Below are 17,695 nucleotides of genomic sequence, written 5' to 3' on the forward strand. Positions count from 1 at the left end.
TATATGCGATTGCCTCCAGAAATCTGAACATGACATGCTTTTATTTTGAAATGTTCACCTGAAGTACGTTTGCTAAGCCACTAACCGTAAGCTTTACACTCAGTAAAAAGAAACAAATACAAAATGCACTTTTCTTTCGTCACACATGTTGTATCAGTATTAGATCTTTTGCTTTTGTTCACATCGCTTACGAATTCTTCAATCCAGCGAGTTTTCATGTTTGATGTAACCTTTTAACCGCAATTTTGCGTTGTGAAGAAGACTGTCAATGTTTTATAGCAGACTAAAGTGGTTAATACATTCTTTTTTCCACTAGGCTCAATGTAGCAATGCTAATGTTTTAAAATGTTTAATATAGAAGTGTTTCCTTATTTTGTATGTCTGAATTTTAATTCCACTGCATCTTGATGGCCAATAAACATCTGTGAAAGCTACTGGAGTCTCATATGTAGGGAAGTGCCGGATACCGGTTTCAAGGTTTACCGTGGTATGAAAACGTTACAAAACCACTAAAATTTTCCGTCATACCGTAGTACGGTATTCGCTATTTTACATGTCTCAAAAATGCAGCCAGAACTGTCTTGCAGCGGCAGCGCTCACCCCTTCCTCTCCGGTTGTTGCTGTGTGTGTCAGTGATGCTATTCTGTTAGACAGCCCGCGAACCAAAACAAAAAAACAAAAAAAAGGCGTACTTTTCTTGAATTTATGGAGGTCTCAAATCATGGTAAATGAAATATAAAAAATGAATACATTTAAAACGTTGTACAATAGTATTTTTACACGTGTGAGTAGCTTCATTCCCACAAACACAACAGAATGTGAGGAAGTCATCATATCCATGAACACCATGAAAAAGTTCGCCAAAAACAAAACACACATTTTCCTTTCAAATTTAAATTACAAACTAACTAAAAACTTACAAAGACGAATGTTAGCCTAGACATAGCTGGGAGAGCAACTTTGTCGAGATTATAAATCTCACGGCCACTAAGAATCAAGCTTGAATGAAGGGAAAAAGGATAGCGTCAAAGATCGCTAATTGCGACAGATGATCTTGCCCTAAGCACAAATGCACATCGGCTGGACAAGGCAAGGCTTAACTCCCAATGTTTTTAGATGAAACCTTTACACAACAATATTTATATTTTAACTAACTTATGCATTTTTAACTTATTAACTTATGAATTCTTTCTTTTTAACACAAAGGCATGACATGTACACTAGAGTTGACACAGTGGCTGAAAACGGCGAAACTTCACTTTAGCTTTTGCCCCCTGGGAAAAAAAAGTCGTACAGTAAATATTTTTAAATGTTATTTAAGTGTTTTTACTTTTTTTTTTTTTTTTTATATAGCAATTTTGTTCTTGCTCTAATCTTCAGCATCCTGAGCTGTGGGTAGTCTATAAGTTCTATTTATTTTAATTTTATTTAAAATATTTTTTATTTATTTTAACATTATATCCATGTTCCAATTTGCAAATATGTTCTGCAAAATATTTTTTTTAACCCATACATCTCAAAACGCATTTTGGAGCCATAATTGCAATACTGTGATACCGTGAAAATGCGGTATTTTTGCTCAAGGTTATCGCACCGTCAAAATCTCATACTGACACATGCCCACTCATATGTAATCAACACGTCTGTATGTATGCACGCACGCACGCGTCAATGAATCGCAACCGGGGAAATTACCGCCCTCATTTTTATTTACCGGTACCGTGCAATAATTTGACTTATTGCATATCGCGACAGGCTTAGGTCAGTCTACTTTTACCTGTTTTCTTGCTTGAAAAAACTCTTTTTAAGCAACTCCACCAATTTCTCCATTTTCAAATTCCCATGACAGCAGGCTGAGATGGATACAACTGTGCAATCTTGATTGTAAAAACTTTGGATGCTTATATCAACGTTCCATGTTTAATCCTCTCCACTACTGAATTTCAAGTTCTGCCTCTTTTTACACCTGACTGAATCCTTAAGGTAGTTGAGGAAATAACTTCAGATGAACCTGACGAACAACCCTGAGGAAAAAAAGGTAGCCTGACACTTTTGCAGCACCTTGCGAAACTATTATTGGCTGAAAAATCAATACGAGGCTGACACTGTGCTCTAATTGGCTCCAGGGTACTGCAGTGATACCTCATGACACCGCAGACACAAACCTCATATTAAGTTCTCTCAATAAACCTATTTTAGCAATTCATCCCAATTCTGCCGAAGATTAAGATTGATTTTTTTTTTTTTTTTTGCTATAAAACAATTTCATCTAGGATGGCACATTAATTCAATAACCTGTGCTGATAGTGGAATCGGAATAAAAAGCAATTTTGGGCAGTGTGAAACAACAAAAGAAAGAAACTATAAGTATCCTGATGTGCTTATATCAATAACATGCTCCAGCTCTTCCACCACTGAGTATATTAATATTTAATCTACAAGGTGGAATACAGGACCCTCATAACAGGCTCGCTCATTCATTTAAGGGCATGCGAGCACACACATAGAACGTGAATACACACACAGTCGTGCGCACAGTTTGCTGCCTGAAAGGGATCACCACTGCTATTAAAAATTGATTAGCTGTCATAGTATCATCTTCCCCCCAAGGTCAAGTCTCAAACTGTGCATGCAAAATGTGGAGTGCATAGATGAGAGGGGATTAAAAAAAAATCTGTGTGTCCTCCAGTCACTGAGAACATTGAGAAGAGATCAGCATGGTTGAAAGGATGACCAGGAGAGAGAGGGCATACACATGAAATAGTCTAACCTTTTTTTATTTTATTTTTTATTGTTTTTAATTCTTTTTAATTCCCACTTCTAGCAGCATTGATTTTTACATTTTTATTTCCATTGGACCGCTTTTTCTTTATGAATGTCTAATTACCAACGCATATGAATATTCAAATTTATTAATTAGGCTGTCATTTTGTCCAATAGACATGATTAGTATTTAATAATATCTAAGGGTTTTTTTTGGGGGGGGGGGGTAAATCAAAGTTCTATCAGTCTATCAGACTGTCAGTCGGTCCACAATATGTCAATTGTCGAACTAATGCCTGAATCGGACTACACGATAGCAGCCCGATTCTAGCCTGACTGAAATGTCGTGGCGATTCGTTGACTTTTGTGGACATCATTTTTAACTCATTTGCTCCCAAAAATGTATTTATACGTCTTTTATGTTTTTTTTTTCCCACAAGAGACATCTCTCGGTTCTGATGCAACTTGGCTCCAAAGCACAACGCTGAAAATCCATTTTAAAGCAATGAAACTGGCCACTAGGGCAGTAGCGCATTTGGTAAGAACTCATATCGGACCATGAAAGGAACTTAATGAAGACAAATAGTCAGGAAACGGAAGTTGGAAGAAGTAAGAAGCATGAGAAAAATGTGGAGAACGATGTAAAACGCAAGGCACATGCCCCACACAAGTTCCCTAGGTGAATTCTGTTATGAGGTAGTGGTCACTACAAAAGAAAGATTAAAAAAAATCTATCTTGATGAGACAGGCGGTGATGAGGGAAAAATTGACCCCGTCTGCCGATAAAGCTACGGCCACAACAGCGTCATCTCTGTTATATTGTCTAATAGTTATGTGAGCACAAGTGCAGCGGACGATGCCGTTGAGTCCGTGCTGCTCGCCGAGCAAACCCCGCAAAGACTCAAAAAAATCCATCTTTATGAGACAGGCGGCGATGAGTGAAAAGTTCACCCGGCTGTCGCGCCCACAACAGCGTCATCTCTCAGTTAGTTATGTGTAAATAAATTGTTACTTTGCTTTCAAAAGCTATATTTGTGTTGTTGTTTGTTATTTTCTAGAAGGAAAATATTATTCAAATGTTTGGGATGTCACAAAAGCAATAAATAGCTGTGTTACATTTCAAACATAACTTTTATTTTACAAAAAGCTAAATTTCTGTTTTTTTCATCAGAAATTGGAAAATTGCTCTAACTAAGCTATTTTCTAATGCTGATTTCTACAGAATGGAAAAAGATATGAACTAACTTTTTTTCCTGCTGAAAGAAGAGAGACTAATCTTTCTTTTGGTGGGTTCCATGTTTATATAGCAATAGAACAGAATTTTCTGTGGGGCTTGCAAAATCAGTCAAAATCCGGTAAAACGGCCGGGAGCGAAGGGGGTTGCTCCAGTGAAAATGTCTGGGAGTGAATGAGTTAAGTAGCTGGAGGGGGTCACGGCGCCTCGTGTAGTGTGACTTGCCAATCTGGCGTCTCGGACAGCTCTCGACCACGTCACAGGAAATTTGGCATGTCTCTCTCTTGTTTTTAACCAGCAGCGTGTGACACCTACACGTTGACTGTGAACACTGTTGTTTTACTACATCCCTCGCAGACAAAATAAACATTAAAACCGTTTTTTCTGTCCCGTGTATAATAAATGTGTTGATCCGAGCAGAGGAGACGACCGTTACTATATGATACAAAGTGGCTCTGTGGCCATTACTGACCGACTGCTGCCTGTCCCGCTACCAACGACGTCAGATGTCTGACCACGCTCTTCGCAGCGGTACGCAATGATCAGGAAGGCGCTGGTCTTGTAGTGTGACAACTCGTCCGTTCCAAGACACATAACACAATTTCATGAAATCTTACTCTGTGATCTTCGGGCACGACCCAAAAAAATCGCCTAGTCTGGGTAAAGCGTAACACTCAGTTGTGCTAACATTACACTACGTTTAAACCACAGATTGACGTGACCCTAAACGGATATTTTTTGCCTTTTAACTGACTCACATCAGAATGTGCCATTGGTTGAGATTGATTTCTGAACAGGTCAAGTCACATGGAATCCAGGCCACATTTGTATGTGGTTTAAAATCTGACAAGAGATAGATTTTTTGGGATGTGACTGCGGTCTCAACAGTCCGGCGATCCAAAAAGCGTGATTCATACATTCAATTTTTATTGTTCAGCACAGGTGAAAACGCGGGAGGATGGCATGGTGTGTAGGGGAAGGTGATGTTACAGCTAATATATTTTAGGGGAAGAAACAATTCAAAGGAAACTTGGAAGATCCCACTACGGTGCTATCTTGACATTGCCTTTCTGACTGGAAGCTGGCCAGACTGCAGTTGTATCCTGACAGTGGTAAAAGTGTTTCTCGTGAGATGGTCTGGAAGGGAGACCAAAGAGCCTGGCAGACAATGACATTGCGATTTGAATAACAACACAAAAAGATCCAATATGATTTTTTTTTTTTTTAATGATTCATGCATTAGGACTAGTCTGAACATTATCACAAGTCTTGAAATGTTTGACGACATATTGTAAAAGCTAAACTCATGCTAATCTTTTAATAATCTTGTGTCTCAGCATAAAAAAAAAACATTAAAAAAAAAAAAACAACAACAACAAAAAAACTTTTCATATCATACAATACATCACTGCATCCATCAATCTTTTAATTTTCTCTATTGCTTATAGGCAATAGCTTTGGTAGGTACTCTATGTAGGTCGGTGGACACAAGCATGTTTGCATAATATGACTCATTTTGCTCAGAGTCCAATTTTTTTTTGTTTTGTTTTTAAACCTGTCCTGGTCAGCTAATGGACACAGAGAATGGAAATCTGAGTGTCCGATTTGTCTGACCAGTTTTAATGTATCACATGGGAATATGACGTACTCCTATTGTGATTTTTCAACGTGCCTCATTTATTAGCAGAAAGCAGCGAACGGGAAGGGTTTATACGGTGACAGAAGAAAAGGACACAGAGACAAGAAGCACAAATAACAACAAGAAATACATTATACGCCTACACTAACTATGAATATGTTGGTGCTATCGTTAGCTAGTTGTATTTTAGGTGGACACCATCTGGGGGGCTGATGACCAAGGACAAAGAGAAGGGGGTGGTCTGAAAGTTAAGTGATTGGGAGGGGTGGCTTGTACACAAATCAGCCATGTGAGGTGTAGAACCCAGTATTTGTGTGAATCCCTTGTGAGTGTGAGTATGTTGGCATCCTATTCTATGCTGTCTGATCGCCAATCCTGACATCGAGTTTATCTACTTGAGTGTGTCTAGTTGCATCTAGTCATGCGTGAATCCCAACAGACAAAGGGTCAGCCTTTCCCAGCCAATCGGGAAGGCGGGGGCGAGCCAGTCCAGCCCATCCCTCCTCCCGCAGCCCAACAAGGGGGCGCTGTCATCCCCCCAGAATTCAGGGTGGTCGCCCGGACCATCCGCGCCCCCATCAACCGGCCTTCAGGGATTGGATGAAGGGATGCGCCAGGTCCTTGACTGGCAGCCATTACCCAGCACCGTGATGGGATCGTGTAGCAGGGTAGTGCGGTGTATGCATTAAAATAGGAGAACCCTTAGGGCAGTGGGAACGCTGCATCGAAGTTCAACCCAGCCGCCCGTCCACTGCCCCTCGCCCAAGCTCCTGTGGAGTATGATGTATGTGGTGCATTAAAAGAGGTGCGGGAATGGTGGGGCCTGCCGCCCAGGACTGTACGGCCCCATTCCGACTCTCCCCGGAGGCATGAATGAATATGTAGGTAGGTAGGTGGAAGCGTTTGCATAACATGACTCATTTTGCTAAGAGTCCATTTTATATAATCCAATTTCCTTGGCTGATGCGCAGGCAGCTGTTTGATTTCATTATCGTGACTTGAAGAGGCACCTACAACCTTTAGCCAAACAATATCATAAGGGAAGGTGAGACACAAATGCCACTCAGGAACATCCTCCAAAGGGATTTTGATTAATTTGACATTCCTGGTCTGAATCAGGCTTGAGCGCCTTGTATCACACACACGTGACCGGTGTACCTTGATTTCCCCCAGCTTGAAATGTGACATCTCAATCTGTTTTCTGCCATATTAAGATTGGCCTGTAAACTAAGCGTGTCACATAGAATGGTTGGTTCTCTGGCCTTCCACGAGGGGATTTGTTGCTCCTTGGATTTTTTTTTCATTGTACATTGTAATCCTATGAAATGTGGCCATGCAAGGTGTAGGGTTGGGGGTTGCATGTGTGCAAATGCCATGGCAGCAGGGAAAGCCGACCCCCACTGCTAGTGACATTTTTCCCAGAGAAATGTCACCCCAGTCATTTTCGTCCCCATGTTTCTGCGTGTGAGTGTATTTGATTAGCTCTTGGCGAAATCCAATTGATTTTGTATAGTACTGGTTTATGTTGGAATCTTGCAGCATAGCTTCACTGCAATTTCCTTCCCATATCTAAGCTGTCAAGTCCTTTCGAGAGCAGACTTCTAATATAGGAAATTTCTAAATTACCACGAATAAGACTTTGACGACTGATAGGAATGTTTACAGTTCGTACCCAACTGCATATTAAGGCCGTTTCAAGCTGAGTGTCGTCCAGTTACTTTTCATAATTGATCAGCAGCTAGTTTGGCTGTCAAGTCTTGGTTGAACGACGTAATGGCCATAAACTGCAATGTTATAATTAGGGTAATTTTCAGACTATAAGCCGCAGCTGTCCTCACTGTGTTATGGGATATTTACACCGAAAGCTATTAACTAGTAACACTTTATTTGTCAGCAGCGTCATAAGACTGTCATAAGACAGTCATAATTATGACATGACACTGTGATAAGCATCAATGAATGCTTATAACAGATGTATGTAATTATTGTCATCCGGCAAATTATTTCACTTTTGAATGGATGTAAAAGATCCGAGCTGGAAATAAGTGGAGTTACAGACAAAATTACCTATTAAACCAAATAAATCAACAAATGAGCCGCACTGGACTATAAGCGCATGATTCAAAATGAAGGGGAAAAGTAGCGGCTCATAGTCCAAAAATTAGGATATACAATATACATGGTCTTTTACAACTAAAATGAAGTTTCCGGGTATGAAGTCAGTCAAACCATACAAATAAATAGTCTACATATTGTGTTTCACTATCATTTATAACTATTTATGTTGCCTAAAACGGGTGGCATTTGCCAAGACCCACAGCCTGTCAAAAGGATGGATGCCGGAAAGTGGCAAAAGGTGGATTTTTCAGATGAATCTTCCATTGAATTACACCACAGTCGCCGCAGATATTGCAGGAGACCTACTGGAGCCCGCATGAATCTGAAATTCACTCAAACAGTGAAGTTTGGTGGTGGCAAAATCATGGTCTGGGGTTATATCCAGTATGGGGGTGTGCGAGAGATCTGCAGGGTGGAAGGCAACATAAATAGTCTGAAATATCAACAAATCTTAGCTGCCTCTTACATTCCTAACCATAAAAAGGGACAAATTCTGCAGCAGGATGGTGCTCCATCGCATACTTTAATCTCTACCTCAAAGTTCCTCAAGGCAAAGGAGATCAAGATCCTCCAGGACTGGCCAGCCCAGTCACCAGACATGAACATCATTGAGCATGTCTGGGGTAGGATGAAAGAGGAACAATGGAAGACGAAACTCAAGAATGTTGATGAACTCTGGGAGGCGTGCAAGACTGCTTTCTTTGATGTTTCTGATGGCTTCATCAATAAACTGTATGAATCCTTGCCGAAGTGCATGGATGCAGTCGTTCAAGCCCATAGAAGTCATCAGTGTTGTCAGTAACGTGTTACTGTAATCTGATTACTTTCTTTCAGTAACGAGCAATCTAACGCGTTCATTTTTCCAGGCCAGTAATCTGATTAAAGTTAGTTTCCTCGGTGCCTGTGCGTTACTATTTTGTTGTTGCCTCATACTGTATGCAGAATGAAGAATATTGTAGTCATGTACGTAGAGCATTTGAAAAGAAAATACTGCGCTTGAGTTTGGGAGTGACATCACATCTCACGTTTTCTCATCGGGGGGGAAAAACGGGTCACGTGTAATACCATGCTGCCTGTGCGCGCGCCGTCTGCCACTGCGGTCAACAACATAGCCTGCTAGCTATCAGGATGCTAACAGTAAAGGAGCCGGAGAGATACAACAAACTGCTGCATTTGCTCACTGGAGATACAGCCATTACTTCACATATCCGTCCAGTAAAGATGACAAAAATATCTCCGTGCGTTGCAAACTCTGCGCTGGCTCATAAAGACTGTCGACCGCTCTATACTCGACATCCAATTCAACAAGGAAGCACTTGGAATTACAGCACAACACGTCGCGGGGAAAAAAAAAGCCGACAGGTAACGAGACAGCCAGCTCTTCTACAGTTTGTAACCAGCCTTTATAATATGTGTCATTATATACATTTTATAGTTAGTTTGTAATCATAGGCGGAGTTTTACATTTGTGGGACTGGGGGGAGAAGCATGTTGAAGACTGAAACGAAAGTCAAAAGTTTGGACACAAATTTTGCGTTTTATATATTTTCACTACTATTATACAGTATATTCTCACTGAAGACGTCAAAAATATGAACGAACATGTGGAATGGCAAAAAAAAGTGAAATAACTGAAAACAGGTTTTGTTTTCTACATTCTTCAAAGTATCCACCTTTGAGGTGTCTCCAAACTTTTGGCCAATACTGTGTATGTATATATATATATATATATATATATATACACACACATCTTGACACTGTTCGAGTTCAATCAACTGTTTAAGTTGTTGTTGGCAGCGTTTGAAAGCTTAGGTTTAAAGAAATTCTAAATATCTATCTTGCCTCCTCTGGAGTAGTTTTGGCTAAGCAAAGCAAAGGATAGTCTCCAAGGTGCAAGTCACGTGATCTGTTCGAAAAATGATTTTGACCCATTATGAAAACTTTACGTTGTAGGATTTTTGTTCATTTCATTAATTTTTGTTATTTGTTTTATTGCTTTACAACTTTTGGAAACAACATTTTAACGGCTAGGTCTTTATTTCAAAGGGGAAGTTCAGAATTTTTTACATTAGGCTTTATCTTGGAGTCAGCGGGGTTTTAATTAGTCGTTGGAGTTGATTTCAACAAATTTTGTGCAGTTTATCAGTTAGTTCTTAGTTTTAGGGCTCCGGAATGGCTAAGCAAGGGCGAGTCAATGGTGGTCGACTAATTAAACCCCCGCTAACTCAAAGAATAAGCCTTATGTGAAAAACTCAAACGCGATGACATTTTTCTGTTATTTTTATGTTGAGGCAGCAAAAGGGAAAAAAAATGGTAAAAAGTAACTGATAAGTTACTTTTAAAGAAACTTAGTTACTTTGATAATAAAGTAATCAGTAAAGTAACTAGATTACTTTTTTGAAGTGTAATCAGTAATTACTTTTTTAAGCAATCCGTGACAACACTGTAAGTCATACAAAATATTAAATTTGGATCTCACTGCACCACTACTTAATTCACGTAATGTAACATATTTTTGTATTTGAAGTACATTTTTTGTTCAATTTTCACACTACTTTCTGTAGGTGACAAAACTTTTGTCTTGCCAAAATTTGACCTTTATGTCTTCATTAAATGATGTTTTTTTTTTTTTTCAGGGAAACAAATATTTTTTTGTACATTTAACATCATTTGGGAGGGTCTTAGCTTTCATATGAGCCATTTTTTAAACCAACTGAATAGTTAAAAGTCAGGTTTTTAGCAATTGTTTCTACGAAATGGATAAGCGACAAGACTTTTGTCAGGGACTGTACAGTATGTGTGCCGTGTGCCGTCAGTGAATTTAGTGATCTTCAGTATCAGGAAATACTGTATCAAGCACCCAACGGTTTTATCCAAAACTTTTCATGTTCTAACCTGTGTGTACTGTATCTGAGCTGAAAATGGACATTATGGGGAATGAGTTTTGGAACATGATTCCAAAGTTGACTTCAGACTGTCCTTAACTGTGAATGTGGGTTTGAATAGATGTCTATATGGATTCTACAATTGGCAGACGCCGAAGTCATCTGGGAGAGGCTCAAACTCAGCCACAAAACTAATGAGGAAAAGTGAGGGGAAAATTGGGTATTTTGTGATAACTAGAGGAAGCAACAAGCAGAGCCAGTTTGGTTAAATGAAGATGCTACAAGGCAGGCAGACTTTTGTGTACGTGCATTTGTGTTACTAATACTGAGGAGACATCTGTCACTTCCATATGGAGGAAAAACTCAAAAGTGAGAATTAATTGGTTGCACAGAAAAATGGATTTCTTCATCTGACATTTCAAAATGCCATTTTAAAAGCCCGATTTTTTTTTTACACACCAATGAGTGAATGAGCTAAAACTAACCCATGCAGTTGCTGTAATGAGGAGGCATGTCTTTTTGTGTTAAAACAATAGATGACTTAATGTTTTTTTAAAGCTACTGATTAGAGGTTCTGACATGCAGGCACCTTTTTATTTCCATCTTTGTTTTAGGACACGCATGAGAGAGGTCTCACTCCTTTCAGCTGTACGTCTCTGTATTACAATAGAAATCATTCGTGTGACATCTTTTTGATTTGAGCAAACACACTAATTTATTTTCTCGAGCCGGCACACTGTCACACATTCGGATGCATTGACAGTTGGCAAAAAAAAAACTGTGGAGGGGGGAAGGGCACTAAAAACTCATTACATGGGCAATCAATATTGCAGCCACTTCAGCTGCATGAACGCCCCCTCCAACCACATCCACAAAGCATCCACACACGTTTTAACAGGCACCGGCCAGGTTGATAGATGACAATTGTCAGCTTGACATTTTTCACTGTGGTAACAATTAAGATATTTTGGTAGTGTAGGTGACGACAGAGAAAAGCAACCAACTTATATTCAGAATTGTGAAAAAATTTAAAGCTGGTTTGCACTTATTCAAAATCAAAGCATTACTATGACGACTCCCGATTCTGAACAAAAAATATAACTACAGTAATGATTCATTTTTGGACCAATTTAAGAACCAAGAGTTCATGAATATTTATTTAATATTTTAGCATCAACTAATTCTCAGTGAAGCCGGTTGGTGTGTAGGGCTATATAAATAAACTTGACTTGAGATGAATAATCCCTCATTTAACACTTTCAGGGACAGTGGTCTATTCAAAAGTTAGCATTAGATTAATTCATGCACTGCCAGCCCGGGTCACAGAGTATGTGTTATGGTAGTAAAACAGGCGAACTGATAACGAAAACACCCTATAATAGATATAATCTAATAGATGTCCAATGCATTTTAACTGGGAGGAGCTGGAAGCGATCGAATGATATGGGGTGCCTCAAAATATTGGGCCGCAAGTTTGAAATGCCTGTCGTTATGAATGTAATAAAAGCATTTAAGAAAAAAATTATCACTATTTGTGCTTGAAAGGGTTAGAGAAAAAAAGGCCATCAAAGTCAAGCCAAAATAATAATAATACTAATAATAATAAATATGAATGATTTCACACTCACCAGACACCAGGTTATTTTGTTTAAGAAAAATTCCGAAGTAAATTTTCCGTAATGTAAGATCTTATCCTTTCTAAAACTAAATTTAATAATAAAAGAAACTACACTTACTGTAACAAAAAAAAAAGATGTCAAATCGGGACATGAGTATAAAGTGTGAGTATAAAAAATTGCATGTATGTGTGTACATACATACACACACACACACATATGGCAGAAAACACAGACAACTGAAAAAGCAGTTTCTGCTCTTGCACTCCTCTTTAAAAGAAACTGCAGTATTTTAAGCCAAAACAACTGTTGTTTGATAGAACAATATGTCTATATGTTGCAATAGCAGATTCATGGCACATTAAGCCCCCGAACTATTTTTAATTTGTCCGTTTTACCCTGAAAACCCCCGTTTAGATGTTGCGCAGCCGCTTTTGTTTAAAACCAGCCATAAAACGAAGGTAATTAATGATATTTAATATTCAAAATGTTGTCGTTTTTAGCTTAGAATCATGAATTGATGTCTCATTTTTCGTTTGAAAAAAAAAAAGACTTTAAAAAATTCACTCATATATTTTAAACTTTAAAAAATTATGTCACAATGAAAAACATGGCGTCTGTAAAAAAGTCACGGATATCTACCTCAAAACTATCGCTTAATTGTATTTTTTGTTACTGTCGCATTTTCTCCGATATGCTTGATGATAAATAATCGATCCAAAGAAAAAAAAAATTGATAAAAAAGTTTAATAGAGTAAATATATGAAAAAAATTTCAACCACTCCTTAATGTCTGCGATTTCTGCATCGCGACCCTTGTTTTTATTACCATGTCCATGACCATCCTAAAAAAAAGATCCAGCTGTGGCCATTCACAGCTGTGTCTTGACACTCAGTGATACATGCTACATGAAGTTTTTGGATCGAAACAAGGTAAGTACACGATAATATCTCATTAAAGTAATGGCGTCTGTAATTCTGCTCTCACCTCCAGACAGGGTTTTGCTGTTTAAAAAACGTTGTTGTTTTTTTTTGTTGTTTTTTTTAAAAATGCCCTCCTGTTCAAATTTTTCTTCCCCCAGAAAATTGAGATTTTAGGCTTTCCAATGATGTATCACACTTGCATATCGGACAATTTTGAAAGTTGGCCAAATTGGGGGTCTCAGAGCGGAACTTCAAGTCACCTGAGTGTTTTCTGCCATATATAAATCCATCTCTTACCTTTCCTAGACCAGGTGTGTCTTTGATCTTATTGGCTGCACGCAGAAGGCACGGCGGCGCCGGGGGCGGGGCAGTTAGGAGGGCGGAGCTGAAATTAGTTGGGAACAATTGGCTCTCGCATGTCGGCAAAGATGATGTCACGGGCAGCGGAACAGTTGTGGCGGTTTTCAGCTTCTTCTTCTTGGAAGTTAAATTGAGTTTTTGTGCAGCTCTGATGGAAAGAGATGAAAAACACATTAGTGGTATTAATTTATTGAAGACATAAACGGTGGTTTCGACGGAAGAAAATTGAAAAAGCTTGCTAACAAGGATCTAGAACAACATTCTTAAAGTTTGAGAAATGCTAATTGCAGAGCACAATATGACAACACACGCACACCCTGTTGTCTACATAAGTAGCAACATCTGGATGGGGAGTGGCTCATTTGCTTTCTTGTTGCTCTATTCCCTGTGGCGTTCTGCTCAAAGGGAGCCACTAAAAATGATATTTATATTTCTGCTGTAGCTATTCCCAACTCAGGCGCTCTCCTTTGTTCTCCCTTTGACTTCCACTTCTGAATATCTCCTTCTTCCTCTTCATCTAAAGCCATTTTTCACTCAAAATGGAATCTTTTGATCATTTCTCCCCAACAGAGAAGAGCACAATCACGCATGATCGTCAAAATTGAACTTTCATTTTATTTTTGTTTTCAAGGCAGAGAAGTGGAATTGGGTACACAGGCTACCTGACAGTTCTGAGGTTCAGGGACGGGTTCTACAGTTCCCTGTTACCTGTGTTTGCTTTTTGTCTGTGTGCTGGCGTTAGTGTTTTCCAGGTACTCCACAAAACATGCATGTTAGATGTTTTAAAAACTATTAACTTGTCCATTGGTCTGAATGTTTTTATGTCGTTAGTCTATACTCATGTTAGGAATTGTCCCCGTGATTACCCATTGATTTCCCCTGTTGTGCCTGCTCCTTGTGTATCCACCAACTCGCTTCCTCTTGCGTCACCCACCTATGCCTAATTGTTTCATTACCCCTTGTCTGTGTATATAAGCGCCCTGTTTTTGTTCAGTCTTTGTTGCGACATTGTGTTCATATTTATGTCAGTGTTGGAGTCCCTCGTTTTCCTATGCCCTCGTCCTCTCGTGTTATGGTTGCCTACGTAGGTTTTTGATACCCATCCTTTTGTTCGTGAGTTTTGTTTGCCTCCGTGTTTTTGGGATTTCTGCAGTCTTTGATTTGTACTTTGTTTTTTGTTGGCTTTGATTTTTGCAACGCCTGTCTGTCTCGCCTCCATTTCCCTGCATTTTGGTCCACACTTACCTGCCCGCCCGACAAACATGTCAACTAAAACTTAAAACTGGCTAGTGCTGAGAAGTCCTATAGACCCCATTCACCTACATCACACAATCACGTGATCGCTTTATTGTGCCGCCATATTGTCCGTCATTGTGTGTCCATATTGTCAATGATCGTAGTTTCTAAAGGTGGATTCACTTGCAAATTATGGAAGCCCCGGTGCTTTCAGACGCTGTAAACTCATTGGATGAGTTGCATAATGCCATTATTTGGAAAAGCTTCGGTCGATCCAGTCGCCAGATCCATATTTGATGGATCCAAATCGATGTTTTTCAACCCGCTGTCTTCGCCGTCTCTGCCTGACATCTCCTACCCGGATATCTACAACTATCTTGTCCATACGAACTCAGCCTATTCTCACGAAAGTTTGAAAAACTTTAAGAGCTTGGAGGCTTATAAATACTTTGTTGCTGGTTGGTAAAACAGATCCTTGTCCACGAGAATTCGGCAGGAATCTATCTTGTGCTCGGGAAGGTGAGTTACGAAATTTTCAATTCAAACCTTTTATTCTCGCTAACATCTCAGTACGTGGATTTCCATGTCCAAAAATAAATTATTGATATATACCGCTGAATGTGAGGTCGTGTGTTCGATCCTATTCCCAAAATGTGCTAACTAGGCCTAAAGCACGTATAGGAGCCTAAAAACAATTTGCCTATGATGTCTCTTATGTCTCTCCCATCTCTTTCCTTGCTTGTTTGACAGGGGATTTGATGAATGAAAATATTGAAGGTACATAGTCTGGACTCGGTGGGTTGTCATCTTTTTTTCCTGCAAAATATTTAAGATTTAAGATTAAGATAAGATTAAAGATAAAATTTAGAATAATAATATAAATGTGGCTATATCCTGTGTAAATGTGAAGATGTTAACTGACTATCCGTAGACGAGGCCAGCTTCTTTCACTTGGTCCCAGCTAAATACTGTATTATTCAAAAATAATGATGGTGGAAGAAAGGGAAGAAATAAACATCTTCAATTTGAAACTGAAACTGTATATTGTCGGCGATTAGCCTCGCAATGGTCTTAATTGTGGTTATTTGTCAGCCCAAAACCCTCTAAATATATATTAAATGCATCTTACCAGATATAAAATGACTACTACATAGTCTGTGGTGATCGTTTGGTGCCCAGTTTTGTCGTCTAATTGCAGCAGTTCATCTCGCGCTCCTCTTCGGGTCTCTCTGTATAGAACTTCAAGTCCCTCAGTTTATCTTCCCTGTTACTGCAACCAACCGCCACACATGTCTTCACGATTTTGATTAAACAATGTTAACGTTTGTCAGGAAGGTTTATGGGTTTGTTTACTAGGCGGTGATTCCTTAGACAAGCAGAAAAACGCAGTAATAGGAGGAATGTACGCAGTGGTAACATGTAAACACAATCAGCTGACGGACAATACGGCGGCACAAGTCAGGGAGTGATGTTGTGACGTCACGTGAATGAGGTCTATAGAAAATTGATTCATGGCCTAATTTTATGGTAAATGGTGTTATACTTTTATCGCGCTTTTCCACCTTTCAAGGCCCTCAAAGCGCTTTACACTACATCGCCATTACGTACTAGTGACGCAGCACCAGGAGAAACGTGGGGTTCAGTAATTTTAAAGACTATATTTTTCTACACTTTCTCTATATATTATTGTATAATTACATTTCACGACAATACAAGTTTTACTTAAATTTAATCTTTTATAGGTCAAATGACTTTTTTGTAGTTTAACCCATAAGTGGGTCAAAAATGACCCGGTGAGGTTGTTTTCTTGAGAAATCTTCGGAATGAAAAAGTGTTATCAAATCATATTCCAGGTCCTCCTCAAAAAACATGTTTTTGATATAATGCCATTCAAATTTTTGATGAACTTTTTATACATTTGAAGAAATTGTCATTTTTGTATTACTACCCTAAGCTTCCACAAGTGGGTCAAAAATGACCCACATGCATTTTCTATGGAATCCAATGGGAATCTTTCATTCTTATCAACTTTGGCTGTCAGGAATAAATTTAACCTGGACCACACAGACTAGGCATGTAAAAAGTGACATCCCTTAAGATTATTTTACACAGCAAGAGCTGATACGTGTACTGTAAGTATTATGTCCATTTAGTATTTTGTGTGTGTGACTTTCATGACTCTTTATTATTATTTATAAACAAATTAACCTACTTCACAACTGGCAAGCTAACTAAGTGTTACAAGCCGCCGTCTGCGGCCTTGAATTAGTCCTGCCACATCCTGTTTTATTTTGGTGGGTTCTTTTGTGTTCACTTGAGTCAGCTTTGCATTTCCTTCCCTAATCACCTGAGTGCCTACACCTGTTTGCCATTAGCCCTAGTCCTTATATACTCCTTCTGTTTGTTGTAGTTTGCCAGTGCGTTTTCAGTGTTTTGGAAATCAGTAGGCCATTACGTCACCATCGTTCTTCAAAGATAAGTTTTTGCCCTTGCCCTTTTTGTGTTGTACTTTGAATCCTGTTTTTACATTTCCTTTTGTGAATTAAACACTTTTTGGACATTGCAATCCTCTCTTCTCGTGCATTTGAGTTCAGCCGTGTGTGCCCCGTTGTGACACTAAGGCTAGGTTCATACCGCTGGCCCTAATGCACAATTTCGATTTTTTTTTTTTTTATTTTTTTAATTTTTTTTTTATTTTTTTTTTTTGGTCATATGTGTTTTTTTCAGACTGCTTTTGTCCATTGAGCCTGTTCAAGTATCACACATGCGCTCTAATTCGCAGTCCGAGATGCGCTGAGCAAACTAGCCCGCATGCGCAAGAGCATTGGAGCAGAGAGAAAACCGAGCATTGTCAGGATATTCTCAACCCATTTAATTTTTTTATGACTTGTCAAGCCCGCTCCTTCCCCAAAAGCCGCGTT

At 39.1% G+C, this 17,695-nt stretch overlaps 1 protein-coding gene across 4 annotated transcripts in view; it reads right to left on the reverse strand.

Annotated features, from left to right (window-relative positions):
* kif26ba (kinesin family member 26Ba) overlaps positions 1-17,695 on the reverse strand; it is a 160,689-nt gene that overhangs the window by 53,592 nt on the left and 89,402 nt on the right. For all 4 annotated transcript variants that reach the window (XM_057851369.1, XM_057851370.1, XM_057851368.1 and 1 more), the window contains exon 5: positions 13,476-13,686. In XM_057851369.1, coding sequence (XP_057707352.1) covers positions 13,476-13,686 — 211 coding nt within the window. The remainder of the gene's footprint in view (positions 1-13,475; positions 13,687-17,695) is intronic.

This window comes from Corythoichthys intestinalis, chromosome 1, assembly GCF_030265065.1.
Source record: "Corythoichthys intestinalis isolate RoL2023-P3 chromosome 1, ASM3026506v1, whole genome shotgun sequence".
Lineage (NCBI taxonomy): Eukaryota > Metazoa > Chordata > Actinopteri > Syngnathiformes > Syngnathidae > Corythoichthys > Corythoichthys intestinalis.